This window comes from Lucilia cuprina, chromosome 5 (assembly GCF_022045245.1).
Source record: "Lucilia cuprina isolate Lc7/37 chromosome 5, ASM2204524v1, whole genome shotgun sequence".
NCBI classification, from domain to species: Eukaryota; Metazoa; Arthropoda; class Insecta; order Diptera; family Calliphoridae; genus Lucilia; species Lucilia cuprina.
Window position 1 is genome coordinate 54,520,003 of NC_060953.1, and position 25,864 is coordinate 54,545,866.

General features: G+C 32.1%; 2 protein-coding genes across 2 annotated transcripts; both read right to left on the reverse strand.

The window, feature by feature from the left end:
- Positions 1-11,889: 11,889 nt before the first annotated feature.
- LOC111685601 lies at positions 11,890-19,065 on the reverse strand. Its single transcript, XM_046951223.1, has 3 exons — positions 18,931-19,065; positions 16,628-17,023; positions 11,890-13,961 (listed from the first exon to the last, which is right to left on the reverse strand). Exons 2-3 carry the CDS (start codon positions 16,634-16,636, stop codon positions 12,246-12,248), a joined length of 1,725 nt encoding a protein of 574 aa, XP_046807179.1. The 5' UTR covers positions 16,637-17,023; positions 18,931-19,065; the 3' UTR covers positions 11,890-12,245.
- A 1,760-nt stretch (positions 19,066-20,825) lies between these two features.
- Positions 20,826-22,443, reverse strand: LOC111685599. The gene is made up of 2 exons (XM_023447869.2): positions 22,426-22,443; positions 20,826-22,354 (listed from the first exon to the last, which is right to left on the reverse strand). The coding sequence occupies exon 2, from the start codon at positions 22,044-22,046 to the stop codon at positions 21,066-21,068; it is 981 nt and encodes a 326-aa protein (XP_023303637.2). The 5' UTR covers positions 22,047-22,354; positions 22,426-22,443; the 3' UTR covers positions 20,826-21,065.
- Between the last annotated feature and the right edge of the window lie 3,421 nt (positions 22,444-25,864).

The following is a 25,864-nucleotide window of genomic DNA, read 5'->3' on the forward strand; positions in this document are numbered from 1 at the left end:
TTGAGGTAATTAACCTGACAAACGCAAAACCATTCGACGCAACAAAAGTTGAACTAAAAATATGAGTGAGATAATCCCTATTGGAATAATGAAACAGTGGGTAGAACCACAAAGATCTTATGGGGTGACCCTGATGAGAACAAGACGAAGAATGTCCTCAAAATGAGCAAGTCTGAAGTTAGTATGATATTATGTATTCTGAATAGACACACACGATTACAAGCACATCTATGCAAATTGGATATGCGGATTCAGACGTATGGATAGAACAGTGAAACTCTGAAGCACTTTCTTTGCCACTGCCAGGTATTCGTCGAAGTTAGATCCAGTTAGATCCAGTTAGATCCTAAAAATTTGCTTCCAGTAGTTTGATTAGCAGGTTTACAAGCCCTATTCGGCGTGTTCAGTTGTATGGGGACTAGGTGAAATAATGGACCGATCTTAACCATTTTCAATAGGCTTAGTCTACGACGCCTTAGAAGATCATGTACCAAATTTCATTATCTCCAAAATTGCGACATGTAGTTTGATGACAAGGTTTACAAGCCCTAATCGGCAGTTCAGTTGTATGGGGGTTATAAATAATGGACCGATGTTAACAATAGAAGATCATCAAATTGTGACCTGTAGTTTGATTACAATGACGGACGGACATAGCTAATTAGACTAAAAAAATGATTCTGAACCGATTGTTATACTTTAAGGTGGGTATATGACCAATATAATTGTGCGTTACAAACATCAGTACAAACCCAATATACCCTCTCCACTAAAGTGGTGTAGTTGGTATATAAATATCGATTGTTTGACATTATCTGTCATACGTCTGAATACAAAAATTATGCAGACCTTAGAATCATTTTGCGAAAAAAAAATTGAACGACTTTCAGATGTTATTTATGGTATAAAATCATGATCAACTACTAAGTATGATTAGTTTTCTAAGTGTTTAGCCCACTGTATAGCATACCATCATTACAGAGCTGCAAACTGTTCATCTCTCTACATTTGTTTTAGGTATGCGTGTATGTGTATGAGTGTATGTTTGTAACTAAGTTTGTCTTTTAAGCACACCTACCGGCTAAACGGACTCAACGACTCTAAGACCGTCTGACTAGCACATTGCTCGACTGCCTGACTGACTGAACGACTGCTTAACTGTTATACAAACACATTCACATAAACTTTCTTAATGTCGGGGTTCTTTGGTTTATAGTACCGCGCGCGCACACTACCTACTTTCTATAAATGAGTAAGCGCATACTGGGCTGGTTCCTCTATAAGTATTCTCTATATGAGTTTCAGTTTTTTTTTTTTGTATTTTTTTTTTTAAATTAAATGGAACGCTAGTGGCACCATCACATTATTTTCACAATTGCTTGATGGGTATGGAATATATATATTTTCGAAAATAGTATACGATGAAAGAGTATACACTCGTATAGCTAAATGGCTGCCTGACTGGTTGGATGATTCGCGTTGGCTGGCTGACTGGCAGTCTGTCTAATTGCCAGACTAGTGGGTTCATTGTTTGTCAGTTGTTTTTATTACCCTAGGGGCAATAATCACTGAACACATGGAGGTAGAGAGGCAAGGATAGCGACAAGAGCAGTGGCATGATTATGAACCATTTCTATTGCTCTATACACGACTATGAGCAATATTGCATCCATTCTCTTAGTCTGTGTTAAACTTAATGGTTTTTCAGTTGTTGTTGGGGCGTTCGGTATTTCGTTTTATTTCTATATACATTTTCTGTATGTACCTATTAAATACTATATAGCTTTGCTAGTCATCGTCATACATAGAGATTTAAAAAATTTCCATAAATATCGATATTTTTCTATTTCTTTTTTTTGGAGATTATGTTTAGTATTCCTAAAATGTTGTAATATCAAATATGAAAACTTGTTCCACACCCTCTTGAAATAGATTAAAAAAATTTTTAAAAACCAATAATACATCAATGTAGGAAGAACGAGTCTCAATGAGTGAGTGAGATAGTCATGCCAATCAAGTGTGGGTTTTGTTATTAATCCATGACTTTTAAACATTATGCAGCTGTTGATGATGATGATGGCATCATGCTCTCCAAACGTTTGTGCTCGTTTTAAGAACGAGTATAGTAATACTATTAAAGATGTCTGGATAAACTAAACTATCTGACATTCAAGACCATCTGCTCTTTGTGGCTGTCAAGACTTCTTTGTTTAATATTGGGTCTTATTTCTTGTTCGTTTTTTCGTTTCTTTGTTAATTTATCTATATTATTAAGCTAGGGAATTTCTTGGTAAAGGTTCAAAAAGGTCTTACAAACTAAAACTGTATATTCCTGAATACAAAAATTGATTTTATTTTCTTGATAACCAACAAATATTTAGTTTCTTGCTGCTACCCAGCAAAACTTGGTAATGCGTTATACTTCCATAACCTCTTACTTTTCAAAGACTATTTACTTGCCATCTCCATTACTTTGAAGTACTCGAGTAATGACTTTCTTTTAAGATGAGTAGAACACTTAACTAAGAAACCGAAGTCCGGATCGTACTCCTTTTTATTATTAAAAACAAAACAACTTACTCAACAACTTCTTTGTAAGCAAAATTTACTTCTTTAACTGCCTATTTGTAAGAGAGCGTAGAAGTACTTGTCTTCAACGACATCACCATGTTTAAATAATTAAAAACAAAACAACTTACTTAACAACTTCTTTGTAAGTAATATATATTTCTGCCCAGCAAAAACTTGGTAATGTGTTGTACTTCCAAAACCCCTTACTTTTTAATAACTATTTACTTGCCATCTCCATTAATTTGAAGTACTCGAGTAAAGACTTTCTTAACTAATAAACCAAAGTTCCTGGATCATATTCTCACTGGCTCCTTTTTATTGTTAAAAACAAAATAACTTACTCAACAAATTCTTTTAAAGCAAAATATACTTCGTTTAACTCCCTATTTGTAAGCGAGCGTAGAAGTACTTGCCTACAATTACATCACCATGTTTAAATAATTAAAAACAAAACAACTTACTTAACAACTCCTATGTAAGCAAAATATATTTCTGCCCAGCAAAAACTTGGTAATGTGTTGTACTTCCAAAACCCCTTACTTTTTAATAACTATTTACTTGCCATCTCCATTACTTTGAAGTACTCTTGTAACCTGAGTAAAACACTTAACTAACAAACCGAAGTCCTGGTTCATATTTTCACTGGCTACTTTTTATTATTAAAAACAAAACAACTTACTCAACAACTTCTTTGTAAGCAAAATATACGTCTTTAACTCCCTATTTGTAAGCGAGCGTAGAAGTACTTGCCTACAATTACATTACCATGTTTAAATAATTAAAAACAAAACAACTTACTTAACAACTTCTATGTAAGCAAAATATATTTCTGCCCAGCAAAAACTTGGTAATGTGTTGTACTTCCAAAACCCCTTACTTTTTAATAACTATTTACTTGCCATCTCCATTACTTTGAAGTACTCGAATAATGACTTTCTTGTAGTCTGAGTAGAACACTTAACTAACAAACCGAAGTCCCTGGTTAGTATTCTCACTGGCTCCTTTTTATTGCTAAAAACAAAACAACTTATTCAACAACTTTTTTGTAAGCAAAATATACTTCTTTAACTAAAGCAAAACAACTTACTCAACAACTTCTTTGTAAGCAAAATATACTTCGTTTAACTCCCTATTTGTAAGCGAGCGTAGAAGTACTTGCCTACAATAACATCACCATGTTTAAAAAATTAAAAACAAAACAACTTCATTAACAACTTCTTTGTAAGCAAAATATATTTCTGCCCAGCAAAAACTTGGTAATGTGCTGTACTTCCAAAACCCCTTACTTTTCAATGACTATTTACTTACCATCTCTATTACTTTGAAGTACTCGAGTAATGACTTTCTTTTAATCTGAGTAGAACACTTAACTAACAAACCAAAGTTCCTGGTTTATATTCTCACTGGCTCCTTTTTATTAAATACAAAACAACTTACTCAACAACTTCTTTGTAAGCAAAATAAACTTCTTTAACTCGCTATTTGTAAGCGAGCGTAGAAGTACTTGCTTCCAATGACATTACCGTGTTAAAATAATGAGTTAAAATGCTAAAGAAGAAGTAGTGAAAAACAGGTTTTATTAGCATTTTAACTCATTACTTTTCAATGTAAGTTTTTCCTGGGTACTTATACCCCTTATAAAACGAAAAACCTTATTCCTCTTGACAGTTCGTTGTTTCCCTTTTTCCAAAAAAACGTCAGGAGCAACAAAAAAAAAGAAGGAAAGCAAAAGTTTACAGAGCAGCACAACTTTTGGAAAAAAGTCCTTGAAACAAGTAATTTGGTATACGATATTTTTGTGTGTGCCCCAAGTGTTAACGTCAATATAATCTATCCTTATTTTTAATGTGTTTTGAGGAGGGTTGCAAAAATTACAAAACTTTACTATATATACTTCAGCATTTATATAACTAAGGATACGATAATATAATATATATATTCCAACTGTGTTCTTATGTGTTTTAGACTACTACTTACAACTTACTCCCCGCTTTGATGTTGTTTCGACAAAAACGGAAAATTTTACAAAAAAAGTGGGTGGCAGACGTTAATTCGCCTTCACATGGGCTTGGTAACCAATTCTAATATTCTGTATAAGATTGTTTCTTTCGTTCGTTCGTTCAATTTGGGTATCTGCCATCTTTTTAATATTAATGACCTTATCTTCTATGGGTTCATTAATTATATTTTATGTTTAGAGAATATGACTTTACTACGAAGTAAATACATCGATTGAATTTGTTATAAAAATAAGATTAAAACTACGAACTAAGGATGGGTATTGATGGAAAGATGGAGGATTAGCTGTGATTGTTTTAAAACAAAACGGGAAAAGGGTTAATATTTAATTAAAAAAACATTTTAATTTAAAATTTGATGTTAAATTTGATGTCAAGTTTTTATTTAATTTAACTTGTTACTAACATTTTTTTGAGTTTTTCGTTTAAATATCACCCAGCAAAACTCGGTAACCACTTACTGTTTAATAACTATTTACTTACCGCCTGCATTACTTTGAAGTACTCGAGTAATGACTTTCTTTTGTCATTTTGTTTGCGCATTTTATTTAATTGCGTAGTCCCTGGTTCGTATTCTTACTGGATCCTTTTTATTATTAAAAACAAAACAACTTACCCAACAACTTCTTTGTAAGCAAAATAGACTTTTTTAATTCCTTATTTAAAAGCGAGCGTAGAAGTACTTGCCTTCTCTGACATCACCGTGTTAAAATAATAACTGGAGCACACAAATCGGTGGAAGTACTAGAAATTTCGCTTTTGATCTTGTAACCTTGTCCTACGTCTTTTTAATGGTTTCTTTAAAGGAAATTGATTAAAAGGTGGATGAAAATATGAAGAAAGGTTTACATCTAGGCCTCCATCGGCTCCTTGCCAGAGACAATGGCAAACAAACGAGCATTTAAGATTAAAGTTCAAAAGCATATTCTTGGAGAGATAATTTCATTTACTTTCTGTCTGACTTCCAGACCTGAAACCTATGTATGTATATAACCTCTAAAAAATTATGTCTTATCTAAGATAACGTTGGACTAATAGTATTGATGGCCTCTTTATATGAATTTCAATTGCCGATACTAAGTGAATCAAATTATTAGAGGTTCGTCTATCAATAGCCTTAGAAATCAAGGGTATTTTTATACTTTAAGACAAAGAAGAGCTAAAGAAATTTGACATTGGCTCCTGAATTTGTTGCAAATAACATTTCCCCGTGGGTTCTGTAACTCATAAAAATATATGAAGTTGTTGTCTTGGCCAATAAGACTGATTACATAAATATTGATCATTAACGCCTAATGTATAAACATATAAAAAGTCTAGTTGAACTATTTATAATACAAACCCAGGAAGTCTAGATATTCTACAATTGATAAGATCATCGTAAGATCCAGACATGTAGACCAAATCAGTCATATTCGTTGTTGCTACAACAGATATGTTCGCATAATGATTGTCTGTTTTCGAAGTCGTATAAATGTCGTAAAATTAACACATTTAATAGATCTAAACTGAATAATATCTCTGTTGACTATGCCATTAGTTTGGTTCTGTAAACGAAGTCTGGTTCAGACAAATCCAGGAAGTTTAGATATTCTGCAATTGATAAAATCATCAGAAGATCCGGACATTGACCCCCAATCAGACATATTCGTTGTTGCTACAAGGGTTATATAAAGGTTGGTTTCCAATTCGTAGTCGTCTTGAAATTAGGGTCTCGGGATTTAACACTCAAAATGTTTTCGCAGTCGTATTAATATCGTGAATTTGCGACTTAACACATTTAATAGAAGCTATCTGAATCTCTCAGTTGACTATCCCATAATTTTGGTTCTGTAAACTAAGTCTGATTCAGACAAACCCCGGAAGTTAAGATATTCTACAGATATTGAATCTCCCAATCATTCATATTCGTTGTTGCTACAAGGGAATTTGGGGGTCCTGATACATCAGACTGTTCGCATAGTGATTGTTGTTTCGGGATTTAACACCAGAACTGTTTTCGCAGTCGTATTAATATCGGGAATATGCGACTTAACACATTTAATAGATATAAACTGAATAATCTCTCTGTTGACTATCCCATCGGTTTAGTTCTGTAAACGAAGTCCGATTCAGAAAAACCCCGGAAGTATAGATATTCTACAATTGATAATATGACTGCCTCCAATCAGTTTTTTTTCGTTGTCTCTAAATGGATATATGAAGGCTGATTTGCAATTCGTAGTCGCCTTGAAATTAAGAGTCCTTATACACCAGACACCCACAGCGCTTAATATATTTACCAACAGCCAGAAGGCAATTAGGGCGATATCAGGTGATAGAACTAAATCTAAGACCGTATTGGATTGTAAGAAAGCTATAACTGAATACTCTCCCAGAGGTAAGGTTCACATCATATGGGTACCAGCCCACTCTGGCTTTCGGTTACGAAAGGGCGAATGTATTTACTTTAAAGGGAAGGGAACTCGAGGCAGTTAACCAGACAAAAGCAAAATCATTCGACGCAACAAAAGCTGAACTAAAAAATATGGGTGAGAGAATCCCATAAGGCCTCTTGGAGTAATGAGAAAGTGGTTAGAACCACGTAGATCCTATAGGGTGACCCTGATGAGAGCAAGACGATAAATCTCCTCAAAAGAAGCAAGTTTGAAGTTAGTATAATAGTACGTGTTCTGAGTAGACACACAGGATTACCAGCACATCTAGGCAAAATTGGACGTGAGGATTCAGACGTATGTAGATCATGTGGAGAGGCTTTCGTCGAAGTTAGATGCAAATATGTTGGAAGTGATGTTATTCCAGAAATAACAATCCTGACTAACACTTATTGGAAGATTCTTAGGAATTACTACGTTGCGTTTCTGAACACTGAAAAATAATTAATTCAGTTCCTTTTTTCATGATAAGAAGTGCACAACAGGCCCGATAATGACCTATATGTATTTCTTCGTTATCTGAATAATCTCTCTGTTAGTTAGTTTGAAAGGAAGATGTACATATATACATCAAATCCGAAGAAATACACCTAGGCCTCTATCGGGCCTGATGTGCGTTCCTTAACCAGTGCCTCAGCTGGGAATCGAACCCACCACATCCGGTCTACTAGACTAGAACACTTACCTACCGGAGACTACTCTCTGTTAACTATACCATCAGTTTGGTTCAGGCTTTGAGAATACTGTACATTATATTTGTCATTCTTCATAGACTTATATGAACAACTTTAAAAATACAAACTCTTTTCTTTAGAACTGAAGTTTTTACTAAATTTATTATCATTTCTCTGTTCTAGTATACATACTCCATAAACAAGTCCATTTAAGATCTTGAATTACGTTTTTTTTCTCTAATATATATTTACAGCGTCTATTCCCTTGCAACATGTCTTGGCATGTAGAGAGCTATTCAAACAGCAAATTTAATTACATCAGAGATAAGAACTAAACAGGCCACTTTTTTTGTTTTGAATATTTTAGACTCTCTATTCCGTAATCTAGACTTACTCAATATACACAAATATTGTTATACACACAAACACAAGTTAAGAAAATCTTAAGCAATGTATCTACATCTTACAATACTTAATATATACTTACCACACATATACTACATATGTATGTATTTATGTACATATCTAGTACCAGTATTTGACTGCGTAGTAAATGTAATTATGCTTTACTAAGACCGAGTCTAAAAGAAGAACATGTTTTACCATCCACTCCAAGTGCCCATGTACTACTCTAAAAACTTCCATACGTCTACGAAGTATACAATATACACAATGACGGATGTGTCATTTAATGGAAAATTTTCTTCAGTATTTCTCATATACGAGTATCTATTTACTTTTAGTACTAACGATAAACCCATTTTTATATCCAATAATGTGTATAACGTATAAAACCAACTAACTGTGCGATACATCAATTTCGAAGATACTTAATCTAAAAGTTACTCGACACCATGTCTATGTATTGTTAATGATGAATGCTCTGCTAAATAAAAGGGAGGGTTTTCATTATAATTCTTATTTTGAAAAGAAAAAAAAATTATGGATTAATGGCAACAAAAAAAAAAAAAAAATTGATGCCATGAGTTTTAAATTCCATCAACATCGATTCGTTCAGTTTATGATGGAAATGAGAAAATATATTAAATGTTTGAAATGTTCGTCGTAGATATATATATTTTAGGGATTATGATGGCAATGGCTCAGCAATAAGTTGCCAACTACCATTAATAGCATAGACCGTAATCAATTTTCAAATACTAACACACACAAACGAACACACCTACATACATATATGATGTATTTTTCGATTTTTATATAATTCGATTTTGTTTGTGTGTGTGTATGAATGTACAGTGAAGGGTAAATTTTGCTATAGGATTAATTGTAAAATCAAAGGTCTTAGGTCGGTTAGTAGTTTACTTTTAAGACGTTTCAGATTGCAATGCAATTTTGTTGTCCTTGATATGTCTTTTATCCTACATTTTCTTGCCGTGAACTTGAGATTAAACCGCAGCCACCACGTGCATCACGAAAGGAACTTTCCAATAACCGGGACACAACAATGTCCGAAACTCTGTCAGCGGGTTACCGGTTTCCATGGTATCAGATTATGAGTTTCTCTGGTATGACCACATGTCAAACTATTTCAAGGAAAATCCAAGGATATATATGACCATCATCAGCGGGATTGCAATAACATCAATATGGGGTCTTTCTTTGAGATTATATAACCCCGAGGAATCTTTCCAATAACTGGTTCTATACAAAGTCCATCAAAGTTTATAGTCCAGTTAGACTAGAGGTACTAATACCAATACCGAGATTACATTCCTTTAAGGTTACGTGCCTTCGGGGGACCATAAAAAGATAAAGAAAAACGTGCTACGATTATTCAGCAAGGACAAAGATAGTTACAAAGAAATTGGGAGTTCTTGATTTCGGTCATTTATACGAATGAAAATCAATCGGCTTTTTCTTTAAGGTTACATGCCCCCGGGGCATCGGAATATAATGAAGAACGTGCTATGATTATTCAGCAATGAGAAAGATAGTTAAAAGGAAGCTTTTGATTTCGGTCTTTTATAAGAATGAAAATCAATCTGTTTAACTACGACAAAGTCCAGATGAATCTGTTAATTGTTGATTTCGATTAAGAGCATATTATTTATTAAAATAGAACGAAGTCAAAATGAATCTGGGGTTTCTTTATATTAAGATTACTAATGCAAAACAATCGGCTGAAATATACGATTATACGGTAAGAAGATTTTGGATTTCATAATTTCTAATTATAATACGAACGAAAAATATAAAGTCAAGAAGAATTTAAGAGATCCTTATATAAACTATAAAGAATTTGGAACCCTGAAGATATTCAAAAAGAAATAGGGAGCTCTTGATCTCGGCTATGAATTGGATATTCTGTTGACTAATCTATATACTAGATTATTGACTAGTACATATGTTGATTCCAGTCTATACTTTGGATGAGTCCATTGACTATTCTATTGAATAGCCAAACGACTTGCTTAGGGCTACTCTAATTGTGCTAACATTATGATCATTTCAATATAAATATTTTTAAAATTGTCAACAATTTTAAGCTCTACTGTAAGCATATATGTATGTAAAATGTTTTCCGCTTCCAGCTTGCTTCGTTGCTAAGTCACTCATTATGTTACTGATATAATCTGTCTCTCGGTTGGATGGTTGTCGGTAAGTCGTTCGAACGTTCCGTATGTCTGTCTATTTGATGTTTATTCATTTAAACCGATTGGGGTTCGGTACACAACAAAATAATATAATGTACGATAAATTACAGCCAGTTTATAAATTGCTTAATACTGCTGCCGCCTTATTTGGAATACTTTCAAAAGTATATACTAAAAAGCAAGGTTCAACATTGAACAACGATTGAGTGGCAGTTCCACATACATACTTACAGCTACAACAGCTGTATATTAAAAAAAAGAGATTTTCATATGAAATTCTGACTGATAATCTCAGTCACGCCCAACCGGTTTAATGGCCTTTCTCTTTAGAGTAGCTGTTCACAAATTTAGATCCAGTTATTGGCCTTTTTTATAAAACAGAAAATTTACAATCATTCTTTATAGAAAATTGCTGTCAGGTTGTCATGGCAACATATCATGGTCCTAATTCATATCCTTGAGTTTGGGGTTTTTGTTAAAGGTATTGTATAATTTATTTACACTTTTTATATAAAGTATATATAAAAACATCATCATCTAGTATATCTCACGTACCTACATAAATATTATATGTAGTTTATATGTATGTAAGTACATATAGGCAGACAAATATCGTTCTCGTTTTGGGCAAGGTTTTTTTTATTTTAGGGGTTGTTGGCTGCCTTGCTGGCAGGATGCCTGTACGGTATGCTGTGTCTATTCGCTTGTATATAGAAAAAGGCATCCTTCTGATTCAATTTATCAGAGCTATGGGTGTTTTTGGAATATAATTAAGATTCTGTGTATTTATAATTTATGCAAATTTTTTGTTCGAAATGGTATAATATCGATTTTTTATATGAGCAGTTTTAGGTTATGTTTTTGTTGGAGGGCCGGAGAAACTTTGGTTTAAAAATTTTTTAATAAGTATATGTGTAATAAAAGTATTATTATGTAAAGTTAATTATTATGTAAAGTAAAATAGTTTGTATATAGAATATGTACATTAATCAATTTAAAGATGAACAACATTAAATTTTTGGACCCAGAAGTCTTTGTTATTCTCCTAATCCTTATTAAGAGTAATTGGTTTTATTCCTACCCTACTGTCGAACTTTTATAGAATCGGTTAGCTATCGATAGGGCTTAATTTTAGTTATGACCCTAATGAATACGTTTCATCGGTTTCCGAGTGAAAGAAACTTTATGTGCAGTTCAGAAGAGGAAAAGAAGGTTGAAGATCAGCAATTAAAAGGAATAATGATTTTCTTAAGCAATAAACTTTGGGGAATAGGATGCTTCGCCCTAAAGCAAAAAGTATGAATTTAATTTCAAATTCCGTGATCTATCTATCTATCGATCGATCTATCTATCTATCTATCTATCTATCTATCTATCTATCTATCTATCTATCTATCTATCTATCTATCTATCTATCTATCTATCTATCTATCTATCTATCTATCTATCTATCTATCTATCTATCTATCTATCTATCTATCTATCTATCTATCTATTCACATTACTTTTAGAATTTGCATAAAAATCGTTTTCATTAGAAAGTTATTATCGAAAACTTTCTATTGGGTATTGATTTATAATAAATAAATATTCATTTTTATTAAAATTTATCTTTTTTAAGAAAATATTAAATAAATATTTTTTTCTTACCAGTATACATACATGTGTACATACATACATATATGTATTATGGTCTACTCCTTCATATCTTTAACATGAATAATTCAAAATTTTATTTTAGATTTTGGTTAGTTGCAGATTTCTTAAATAACTAAACTAACTAATAATAGTTAATAAAATAACGTAGTAAATAAAGGAACTTAAAGCTTTTGTTTACTACTAATTTAAAAATATATTAACTTTAGAATTTTACATGAAAATTACATTTAAAACAAGGTAATTTTCTCTAGTTTGTATTATATGTTTATAAAATCAACCTATAAACTCCTCATCGCCAACATTATGATCTTCGGGTGGATTTTTTAAAACCTCTTCCAGTTGGGTTATTAAACCTATCGCACGATAGTTTTCCTTAAGCATTGCATACTCTTCCAAAGGTTTAAGCAGCAAGAGAACATCTTTAAAACTAGTAACGTGACGCGGTAAGTCCTCACCTTCAAAATCATCTGCTTTATGGGGTAAGGACTGGTGCTGTTGTGGTGGTAAGGTGGGAGAAATAGAGGAGGGAGTGAATTGTTGTTGTACTTTTTGTATTCGTAGTTGTGGTGGAGTTATTACAGTGTTGGTGGGTAATATATAACTATTATCGTCCGGAATCTCTTCTTTTATTTGCACTGGAGCGGGAGCGGGAGGTTGTGGAGTTAAACGTACAATATTTTCTTTGGGTATATTAGCAGCAGGAACTTTTTGTATGTAAATAACTGTTTTGGAAGGTGATTTAGGAGGTTCTTTTGGCATTTCTCTGACACTGAGTGGTGGTACTTTTCGAATTTCTATATTCGTTTGAAATTTACGTTGAAGTTCCGGATCATTGTTAATCGATTCAATTTTACGAATTTTCAAAGGTGGTGGTTGTTCTAGTTGAGGTCTTTCCACACGTATTTCCTCAATATCAGGTTTTATATCCTTTTCCCCAAGTGCTGCTTCTTCATCTAAATAAATAATAGAATTTTTCTGAAATTTTAAACCTGATTCGTTAATACTTTTTCCGGGAAATTTGGGCAAAACACGCATTTGTAAGGCGGTTTCTTTGGGGGCCAGTGTAACGGTATCTTTGGCTTTATTTTGCATACGACTGCAATAACTTAAGATGTCCTTGAGATCCAGACTCAAAGGTGGCCTTTTGATATTAGACAGATCCTGCCGTTCTATATCGTGTTGCGTTCTAAACTCATTTATCCACTCAACTGTGGGTTCAAAATCCTGCACTTTTAAAATTTCATTAAATTCTTTAGCTACCAAACGCAATGAGTCCGTATCCAATTTCATAGACTTATGATGAAATTTCACTCTAAGCATATACTCTTTCAGGGCCTCTTGCAAAAAGTTCAACTTCCGCAAACGTTTCGATTCGTATTCCACATTTTTCACATCATCCGTTCTGCACTTGGTTAGTAAACATTTGTTGCCCACTTTAGCTTTCGTACAATAGGTTACTATATCTTTAATATCCAGCGAATATTGGGGTTTAGTATAGATCGAAATTTGTTTATTCGACAATGTTATATTATAGCTGGCCTTAAATAAATTCATCCATTTTTTTGTGGGTGTAAAACCCGGTATACGTAAAACATCTAGAAATTCTAATGCTTTATTTCTTATCAATTCTTCGGTTATGGGCAATTTTGTATAATATTGCAAACGTTGCAGACACTCGTAAACACATTCACCTAGAAATTTAATTTTTCTTTGTTTTACATCCATTTGTTGTTCATAGTCTGCATCGAAGACTTCTTTATTTTTGGTTTCATTATAGTATTCCATAATGGCGGTACGATTTGAAATGATATTTTTAATTTGTTCCCAACTACAATTGAACATGCGTGCAACTTTCTTGTACATGGGACGTTGATCGTAAGCATGAATAACGGCGACTTTTTCCTCTAGCGTCAATATGTTGCGAACACGTTGTGGACTGGGTTTAACGGTGGTATTGTCGACATCTATATAGTGATCGAAATCGAGATCCTGTGAGAGAGAGAGAGAATAAAAGCGGATTTGTTGAAAAAGGTTTTTTGACAAATATTTCAGCATAAATAAACGATAACTTTCCATAAGGAGAATTGTGTCTATAAAAATTTAATTTTGATCGAAATTTTTCTATAAAAGAAAAATTTGTCAAAAATTTCTCTCATCTAAGATTCGATATTACGTGTCCTAAAGGTCTCGGAGTATCGAACATTTTCAAAAAAGGAACAGTGTTAAAACTAGATCCAAAAATATAGCAATTAATATTTTTTCTCGGAATCAATGTATTTTTAAATTCACATATTTCCACTAACTCTAAACTAACTAATTGGCTCTAATTCGTCACGAATGTTTTCGTTCTAAATGCCGATCCACACTAGGAAACATTTTTTGGGAAATTTTTTATTTTGCTTAAGAGAGAAAGAATATCATTCTTATCTCTCGCGGTACGGAGTTTCTCGTACTCGGAAACTTGTTTTGTTATTCTTCTCATTTGTACAATAACAAATCAATGACATTAATACGTAGTTTCTGAAACAAACGTTTCTCAACAAGTTTCCTATTGTGGACCAGGTCTAAGCGACAGTGGAGATAATCACTTTATAGTCCCCATGTAATCTGGAGAATTTACACTTTAAATACAAACTTAATCTAGAGAGAGACGATTGTCTTCCTTTAAAAATGTTAAAAATATTTAGTCTTGCCTAACTGCTGGGAAATCAACTGTTCGTATTGTTGAAATCGATAGCAAGACAAATTAAGTTGTACTAGCCAGCAGTTCGCCAAAGAGTCAATGTATTCGAAAATGTCAGTGATTTCCGTTTTCAACTAACCACCTGGTTGGCCATATTTCGTCTCTCATCACGGATGTACTCTTTGTAAACAAGGGTGAAGACAATCATCGCTTTAGTGTCCCCTTTGTAAGCGAGCTATGCATTCCCTTCTTCGTACTAGCTTTTTGTCTGTCTATGGAGTGACAATTGGCTTCCTTGTTGAAGAAACAAAAAACGTATGACTAAATATAAAGTTGAACTTCACAGTAGTTCGACAATGTCAAAAAAGACCGCGATTTCCATTTAAATCTAACCACCTAGTTGACTCTATTTCGCCTTTCGTTACGGATTTACTCTTTGTAAACGATGATAAAGACAATCGTCACTTTAGTGTGCCCTTTGTAAGCAAGAGAGTGGGGACTTGAAAAACAAACATAAACTTTTGCTGATCACTTCATAATAATCTATGGAGTGAATACTGTTATGAACTAGTAGGACAAGCACCATTTAAAACTGCAAGTCCCCTAGATGCTCCGTGGCTAGGGGTAACCCAAAATGGTAGGTTAAATAGGCAAATCGGAACTGTCCCATCAAACTGCAGGGTATTTTAGACAATTAACCATTACTCCTTTCTAAACGATGGCAAATCGGAAAGTCGAAATGTCGGAAAGAGTCGAAAAAAGTCGAAAAGTCGGAAAAAGTTGAAAAGTCGGAAAAAGTCGAAAGAAGTCGAAAATATTCGGAAAAAGTCAAAAAAAGTCGAAAAGTTGGAAAAAGTCGAAAATAGAAAAAAGTCGGAAGAAGTCGAAAAAAGTCGGAAAAATCGACTTTTAACTAAATGCAAAAAGTCGACTTTTCATAAAATGCAAAAACTCGAATTTTCGTTTCAACTATAGAACCCTACTGACTAGTGTGCTTCATATCGGCACGGATTAGTATCAAAGTTATGTTTTTGTGCAAAATTACTTGTTATTACTTTTAGCGTTTTTCGTAATACTTTACAGCGTGTTATGCTTATAAATAGTTGACAACACTGATCAGCAGGATTGCCGATTAACATGTTATAAGGGTTCTATAAATCGACTTTAGAATAATCGAACAATCGACTTTTCGTAGAAAAAAGTCGTAGTCGATTATTTTGTTCCAAAAAAGTCGATAACTCGACTATCGTCTGTGATAAAAGTCGACCTTGGAAATAAAAGTCGAAAAAAGTCGATAAGTCAAATAAAGTCGGTTAAAGTCGAAAAAATGCGAGAAAAGTCGAAAAAACGGAAAAAAAGTCGAAACTCAAAAATATTGGAAAAAGTCAAAACTAGTCGAAAATTTTAAATATGTAAGTGGAAAAAAGGTTAAAAACTCTAATATAGTCGGAAAAACTCGAAAAAAGTCGAAAGAAGTCGAATAAAGTTGAAAAGTCGAAAGGTCTACTATTTATAAAATACTTTAAGTCGAAAAGTCTAAAAGTAGACTTTTGATTAAATGCAAAAAGTCGACTTTTAACTAAATGCAAAAGTCGAAAAGTCGACTTTTTGTTTCAACTGTGCAGATTACAATTAATCTGGAGCTTATTTTCACTTTTTTAGAACTTTGTACAAAATAATTGCAAATTTGAACCAATCTGTAGGAATGAAAAGCTTATAAGGTCACAAATCTTTTTGGTTTACCTAATACACATGTTTTATAAATCCGCCAAAAATTGTGTTTTTTTATGTATGCACTTGTTTGTTAAACTTCACCGAATGACTACACTTTTATAATTATTTCAAAACTTAGACTTTTTAACACTTTTTATTATATATTTTTATAAATTTGTTGTTTTTTTTTCATCATTTAGCATTTTCAAATACTAAATTTTACTGTAAATGTATATTTTTATTTTATTTTTAAACTCACCTGAGCCATATTAGATCAACGACTAAACTGTTCAAAGTTGTTGAAAAACAGAATTAAAAAAGTAAATTTAACAACAACAGTAATTTACGTTGTGGACTTGTTAGCAAAAAGTGCAAACGCACACAGCAACGTGAAGAAAATCTTTCAAGTAAATTAAGTTCAGAAATGAAAAAACCGGGTAAACTTGTTTCGATTTCATAAAACCAGTTTTATTTAAATTCCAAAATATGATGCTGCTTTTTCTATATTAAATGTCGTTGGAACTGCTAAAGTAGAGCCAATTTATTAAAAAAAATAATAATAATAACGTTTAAACGGCCTCTTTGGTTAAATGTTGTTTCTTAATCGTGTTGTTGTTGCTGCTGTTGAAATGTTGATTCAAAACCAGATTTTAAACTATAATAAGAAAGAGAAATAAAAACCAGTTTAGAATTATAAAAAAATCTTGCTAACAAAAAAAAATATTAATAAAAAATGCTTTAAAAAGGCATAGAGTTTAAAACCAGTTTTTGGAATACAAGATTTTGCCTTGGCTGCACAAATTCAAAAATGTACCCCTCAAACATCTTGGAAAAAAATACAATTGTGTGAAAAAATGTTCTTTATAACATTTTTGTTGTTTTCATTTTTGCTCTTGTGTTTTTGCTTTGGCTCAACAGCTGTTTTATCAATGAAGAAAACGCAAAACAGCAATAATTTTCGAAATAAGAAAAACGTGCTCACAACAAAACCCAAATAAAAACAAAATAACAACAAAAACAATGTTAATAGAAGAGTAGGAAGATGTGCAAGAGAAAATAACAGGACCGGTAAATTAAATTGTTTGTTGTTATTGCATTTAATGTGTGAGCGAGTGGCTGATATTTATTTTACTTTTGTTTATGTTTACACTTTTTTATCAATTGTTTTTGTTTGTTTGATTCTGGGTTATCAACTTGTGGATATGGGAAATGTGTATATTTTGTGTGGGTAAAAGTACCAATGGAACTGACAAAAAGTATTTTTTTAGATAAATGGAGTTGTTGTACTAACTAACAAACTAATTAACTAACGAACTAGCTAACTAACTAACTAACTAACTAACTAACTAACTAACTAACAAGCTACCTAGCTAACCAACTAACTAACTAACTAGCTAACTAACTAACCAGCTAACTAATTAACTAACTAAAAAAGTAACTAAATAACTAACTAATTGACAAACTAACTACTAACTAACTAACTAACTAGCTAACTAGCTAACTAACTAACTAACTAACTAACTAACTAACTAACTAACTGACTAACTGACTGACTGACTAACTAACTAACTAACTAACTAACTAACTAACTAACTGACTAGCTAGCTAACTAACTAACTAACTAACTAACTAACTAACTATCTAACTCACTAACTAACTAACTAACTAACTAACTAACTAACTAAATAACTAACTAACTAGCTAACTAACTAACTAACTAACTAACTAACTAACTAACTAACTAACAAATTAACTATCTATCTATCTATCTATCTATCTATCTATCTATCTATCTATCTATCTATCTATCTATCTATCTATCTATCTATCTATCTATCTATCTATCTATCTATCTATCTATCTATCTATCTGTCTAACTAACTAACCTACTAACTAACCATCTAACTAACTAACAAACTAAATAACTAATTAAATAACTAATAAACTAACTTGCTAACTAACTAAACTAGTTAACTAGGGGCGGGTTTTTCAGATAAAGATAATCTACATTCTTTTGTGTTTTTCTGTAAACAGTAACGTTACTTATAATCTCAGTTTAACTGAGTGTTTTGGTCAATTAAACTTAAGTTTTAACTTAAGTGGGAAAACACAATTAACAAAAACAATAAAACAATGATTTCGGAAGAACAAAAACTTAATATTTTAAGTAAATTGCAATTTTCTGATTTGTTTTGTTTAATTTATTACTGTTTTTAATGTTTACTTAACATTTTTTCATTTTACAAAAGTATTAAATGTAGAAAACAGCTGTTCATTGTTTATGGTTTCGAGTGAAAAGTTGGCAATACTAACAAAGTTAACTTAACTTAAATCCAAAACTGAAAAACAAAACTATTTTGTCTCAAATTTTGTTTTTTACTAAAAATAATAGCATTTTTCAATTCTCCCCTATAAAAGTACCAAATTTCTTTGTATTTTCCTCCCCCTTATGCCAACAATCATAAATCATGTGAAACCAAGTTATGTGAAGATATTTCTGTGACGTATCAACATTCCACCGATCACACACACACACACATTCGATATATAACAAACACTTACCTCTTTTATATTTTGTTTATTGTGTGTTTGTTAAAAAAAACAATACATTTTCTATTTCCACTTTAAAATAAAAAAACTTTTAATTTTCTCTATACACTAAAGAAATATGATGTTTTTGATGTCAAAGCTAAACTACAACTGAGACACGTTAGCCAGCAAAGAGATATTATTATTTGCCAAAAGAGAGAAATTTCTAGTGTACTCTTTTACCGCGTTATTTTTAGCACTCTCATTTAGAAACTAATATACTCTCACAATTGAGGCCAACCACATTTTAATTCTATATATTTTTACTTGTATGGTAGACAAAAAAAAAAAAACAAATTAAATTAAATAATCAATTTATTTTCTCGTTTTATCAGCTGAATGTTCTCTAAACATTTAAATGAGCTACGAATAGCTAAATATGCATTTTTAAAATTTTTGTGTGTTTTTAGTTCCTCTACGCCCTCATTTAGCTATTTTATTCGGAGTTGAAATATTTGATCTCTTATCTTTGCCCAAATCATTATTTATATAAATTTGTATACCCACCATCAGAAAGTGTAGCAGATTGAAATATTGTTCATACACCCCATTAAGTATATATTCTGAGGTCTCGTAAGATTTTAAGACGATCTAGCTATGTCCGTCCGATAGTGTCCCCAAAAAATATATAGTGAGCTGAAATTTTCTCCAATATTCTTAATGTTTGGTATCGAAAATGGGCAAAATCGACCAACGATTTTTCATAGTTCCCATGTATTCCCCGGAATACTGTGTACAATGCTTCAATTATTCACAAATTCTAGTCTATAGTCTAGTCTATAGTCTAGTCTATAGTCTAGTCTATAGTCTAGTCTATAGTCTAGTCTATAGTCTAGTCTATAGTCTAGTCTATAGTCTAGTCTATAGTCTAGTCTATAGTCTAGTCTATAGTCTAGTCTATAGTCTAGTCTATAGTCTAGTCTATAGTCTAGTCTATAGTCTAGTCTATAGTCTAGTCTATAGCCTAGTCTATAGTCTAGTCTATAGTCTAGTGTATAGTCTAGTTTTTTTTTAGACTAGACTATAGTCTAGTCTATAGTCTAAAATATAATCTAGTCTATAGTCTAGTATATAGTCTAGTCTATTATTGAATTGCCCATCCCTGTTTGTCAATTGCCTTAAGGACAGTTCCCTCATTTTAAAACTTTTTTTTATATATTTTCTATGTATATTTTCTGATGCATAAACTGCCTTTTTAAAAAGCTTGCCCCTTTACCATGGACTTTATAGCTTCTAGTTTAACCGCATATCTGTATGTATGTAGATATTTATCAGCAACCCCTCATAATAGTCTAAAATAGTTTGATAAGTTTATCAACAATTCAAAATAAATTCAGTTTATAGGCGTTATTGTGACTCATATGTTCTTCAGCCTAAGTACTGGGTACATTATAATGACACATGTCATTCATATACAGAGTGTAAAACCCTAGAAGAAAGAAAATCTAGTACAGTCAGAAGCAGATTTTTGCTCTATTAACTGGGATTTGAAAGTATTTGATTAGTTGGAAATTAAGAGAATTGTATCTGATCCGAATCTGATGTCTTTATACATGAACATATCTCTGTGTTGTTATAGCGTTTAAAAAATGGCCCAAAATGGGCGAGTTTTCAAACGATATGATAAAATATCTTGAAAACCCGATATGACGGTTAAATTCTGAGTTCAAATTTAGATTCAACGCTGCTCAGTCCGAAATATCACAACATAATTTAGTTTATGAACTTATCTTATATAATTTATGACAATTAATGGTATATAGTCTGATATTTTAAACAACTTGAGTTCTCAAATACTTAGAATTTATATAGAAACTATTTGAAATACTTCTCTAGATTTAATAATTTAAAAAAGACGTTGTAATATATCAATTTATTATTTTTTTCTACTTACAGTTTACACTTTCGGGCAAATAGGTAAGTCTATTTTATTTAAAAAAAAAATCTATTTACATACTTATACATTAAAATTACTAAAAATTAATTAATTCTAATTATAAATAATAATTTTTAAAAAATCCATGGAATGTTTATAAACAACAAAAACACATTTAAAACAATGTATTTTCGTTTAAGGAAATTATGGATAAAATATAGATGAAAAACTTTTAATCCTTTTTCATTTGTTTCTTGAAAATCTGCTCCAATTGGGTTAGCAAACCTATAGCTCTAAAGTTATCATGCAGCATGGCATATTCCTCTAAAGCTTTAATATGCTTAAGAGCACCATCCACAGATTCTATATCAGGAAATGGAGAAGATGCTCGACGTTTGGTGGTATATTTGATAGCAGGTGAGCTGGAAGTGTTATGTATTGAAGCTTTGGGTGGTGAATCGGAAAAGTTTAATTTTTGTAACTCTTCATCTTGTTCTTCATCTTCGATTTCATAGATAATCTTGGGTTCTAGACCATTAAGTTGATTGTTGTTGTTGCTGCTGTGATTTTTGTTGTTGTTGTTGCCTAAACGACCATTGCCATTTATATCGACTTTAGTAAAGGATTTATTACGATTCTGCTCTTGTTCCTCCTGTTCCATGCGACTGACATATTGTATCATATCAATTGCACTTAAATGTGGACGTTTAGCTTCTGTTATCACAATATTATTGCGCAATGATTGTAAATCAAACGCGGGTATACCATAAGTCATTTTAAAGTTTTCCAACCAGGCATAGGTGGGCTGGAAATTTTCCACTGCTATACATTCTTTAATCTGTAAAGCTTTCTGTCTCACTTTCTCATCATCAATATTATAGTTATAGTATAATACTCTTTGTATATATTCATATATGACTTTGCCCAGAAAGGCGATCTTTTCTTGTCTCTTTTGTAAACCATCATCACGACCGCTCGATTCTTTTTGTGGTCCCGCTTCACCGTTATTGTATTGCTGTAGAATTGTTTCACGATTTAAAAGAATATTTTTAATTTGTTTTGAACTACATTCAAATTTTTGAGCCAAGCTTTGAAGACTCGGTCGTGTTAGGTGACTATCGTATTCGCGTATGACTTCGACACGATCGGCCAGACTTAAAATATTGCGTGTTTTATATTCATTATAAATGTGCGGCGTATAATTCGCTTCCATATTGTTGTAATTGACTCAATGTATACGCAAGACTACGTAAGTAAAACAAACACTTTTCACTGCGATTTTGTTGTCGTTCACAAAACAACAACAACACCAATAACACAACTAGATATTCTTGATTACAAATACAATGAACGAACAAAAATGACAGTTGTTTGCTACGTATGTATGTTCGTTCACTTGATATGACTGTTAGATAGACGTCAGTTAATTTTGAACACGATCACGGCTACGGCTAAATTAAGAGTGTATAAAATACTGGAGGCAACAACGGCGTCAGCACTACCAGCAGCACTAAACACAACCTTTTCCAGTTAACAACAGCAAGAGACTAATAATAATAATCAACGTTAATGCTTTTGTCTTTCTTACTCACATGTATGTAATTGTTAGTCGTTTTCAACGATCACTCATTCGATCGGTCTTCGCTCTGTAGCCTGCTCTCTAAGGCCTACTCGCTAGCTCGCTCGGCTTACGATCATTGTTTCTTTTTTTTTTTTAAATAAACAACTAAAGTTCGACTTTGTATGATGATTTTTCGTTGTAGTGTGAATAAAATCTAAAAAGCTTTTAAAGCGTTTTATCAACTCTATAGAAAGTCCAGGGACGACAACAAGACTTTGTGTCTCTGTTTGTATACAGATTTGCTTTGGCATTATTTATTTCTGTATTTTAATTTGCGTTTTTTATTATTTAGAATGAAAGTTCAACAAGTGGTTTTATTTCATGCTTCCAGTGGTTGCGATCGTCATCATCATCATCATCTTGAAGATCGTTGTCATGCTTGTTGTTGTGCTGTCGATTGCTTTGTTATTGCCTGTAACACTTTAAAGGCGGGAATTGAGAAATATATGAAAGCATTACAAGGTTCGTTTTTGCGTTTCGAAATTTGTAAAAGTTTTTAACGTTCATTTCGAACAAATGGCCCATGACATGTATAACAGTCGTAGTAGAATTATCTTGTTGTCTATGCATATTTGTCTCTTTCCCTCTCTTTTTCTAAAGCCCTTACTCTCAGAATTTTTGTTATCTGTTTTTTTTTGAAATGGTCTTTATTCTCTGTCTGTCTATGTGTTTGCTGGTGTTGGCGTTAGTCTTGGAAACTTCGTAGACCAGCTGCTGTTTGTTTTTGTTTTCTATATACTCTAACCCTCTAGAGTTTTCGTTTAGTTTTTGTGTTTATGTTTTTTTTTGTATCTGATATTTGGATGACGCCATTAAACTCCAACAAGATCACAAAAGCTTTAGTTTAATATATTTAGGTCATAGTATTTGTTGTTGTTGCTGCTGCTTAAAGCAATAAGATTATGTGAAAAGCTTTCAAGTTATATACTGGTTATGGCAACAAGCTACACTGTGAAAAATTTATAACAAAAGTAGTTCGAAACTAAGAAGTAAGGGTCTACTGATAAGATAATTATTATCACTTATTCGGACATGGCCTTATTTCATTGCTATTTAAGTGTTTATGAGAGAATTAATTGCATTCTATATATTTACGTCATTCTGATATTAACAGAATTCTGATCATTAAGAAATTTTACTTAATTATAAGCTCCAAAGACCAATTCCGGAGAACCGGTTTGTATGAGATGATTTAGGTTTATATTAAAGTTCAAAACTAAGTTCTGCCGATATTTGTAGAAATACTAGAGCATGTAAGATAATTATGATCTCAAGATCACTATTCGGGGGAACGGTTGTATAGGGACTAGGTTAAATAATAGATCAATTTAATAACAATTTTCAATAGGCTTTGTTCTTGGTTCAACTTTCCCAAAATTATCTTTACAAATGAGACCTGTAAAGTGCGCATGGGCATTGCAAACATCAGCACAAATGCACTATAGGGCAAAGCAAAGATGAATCCCAGAGATCACGGTATATCTGATTTCAAATTTGTCACATCATATTTGCCAGATTTTGCGGCATAAAGATTGAAACTTCCCCGTATTTAGCCATATTTTCAAAAAAACAAAAACCAAATAGGTCATGAGTGAATTGATCTAAGCCGGTTATTGGTACACCGACAGAATTGATCGCAAATCAGTGAAAAAAATTGTAGCGAACTTTAAGGTACTAAACCTCATTTAAATCAGTAAATTAGAACCAATACCCGTAGGAATTCATTACCCTTCAAACTAAGAGAAATATATTGAAAATCCAGAAATCGAAATACACGATCGTTTACTTGATCATAACACTTGTTTCCAAGCAGAAGTACCTTCTATAACGGAATATATTAAATGGATTGGATAGAATAGGGAGCTAATATCCAGAATGAAATTAAGGATATATAAGGTGTTTAAGGTTAGATCTAGATTGTGGAACCACATTAGACCCAATACTTTTATAAAAAAGTAAGCTTTGCAATCACTCGGAAATAATGGGCAACGAAAGAGCTATTAGGGAAATCCTATTGCCGGAACTGGGCCTGATTTACAATATGATGAAAGAAACCGGGAGATTGCAATAAGGAAACGAGTTGGTACAACCGAAAAGATTTTATGGATCAGAAAAGAATCACGAGACATCACTTTAGAATGATCAAGTTTGATGTTTGTATGATGGTGCATATAATGGATAATAGGATAATGGGGATCTGACGATCGGAACTGTGAAAAGTCATAGTTTTGTGTATTTCGGCACTCCACTTTAGAATGATGGTACATATAGGTTGGTACAAATATAATTACGAACAAAACTTTAAGAATCGGACAAACGGGGAGCAGTGAAAGGTCTAATTTGTCTATATGTGAGTGCCCAACAAGGAACCAGTCTTATTTTAAAAGAAAAAAAACTAATGAATTTTTAAGTATATAGACCGATATTTGAAATAATAACAAAAAACCAGTGGATATACTGAGAACGATCCGTGGAGCCCAACCTATAGAGTCATTGATCTTTAGAAACATAATGTTAAATGTCAAAGTGGAAATCTCTCAATGAAAGGGTGAGTTTTTAATAAAGAACATATCATTTTGCTCACAAATAGCTCCAACAACCCTTAAATGCTCGAAAAATCGTTGAAATTTAAAAACAAAATTACAATTTAGTTTGAGAAGAAGAGCAATATTAGTTACCTGTTTACTATACATGTACATATATACTAACGTAGATGAGAATATAGCTCTGTATCTACCTGTTAATTGTTTTCTATTTGAAATTTTGTAGATTTTTCTTCAAATACAAGTAGTGTGTGTCTGTGTGTTTGTAAAATTCTACATACATTCTAAAGTTATTTATATAACGAAAGGTCTTCTAATTGAGATAAAACAAATTAGTTTTAGTATATGTCAAGGTCGTATGTTTAGTATAATTTAAAAATCATTAGTTAGAGATTAAAAAAGTTTTAAACTCAAGACCTCAGAAGTCTTTAGTGAAAAAGGAATTCATTCAGCAAGTGATTATCATAAAGAATATATTAATCTTTAATCTACCTGATATATCAAGGGAATAAAACATAATAAATCCAAATATTGCCAGACAGGGGGAGAGAAATCAACTATAATCTATATTTTTTAAAATTAATCTAAATTTTTTAAAAATTAGAAATTATCTTATTTTAATTACAACATCATTATATTGAAAACATACGTTATTTTATTCTGATTCTCATATTATACAATTGATATGATATGATATCTTTCTTTCAGTGTATACTTTTCAAGTTTCTCTTGTTCTTATCTTTTTTAACTTAGCTAAGACAAATACTATTTCCCAATATGGTTTCAACAACATCTGTTATTGTTAACGGCCGTTTGAGGGCGCCGTCTACAATAAGAAAATGGTTTGGTTTTTCGATTAAATAGTTG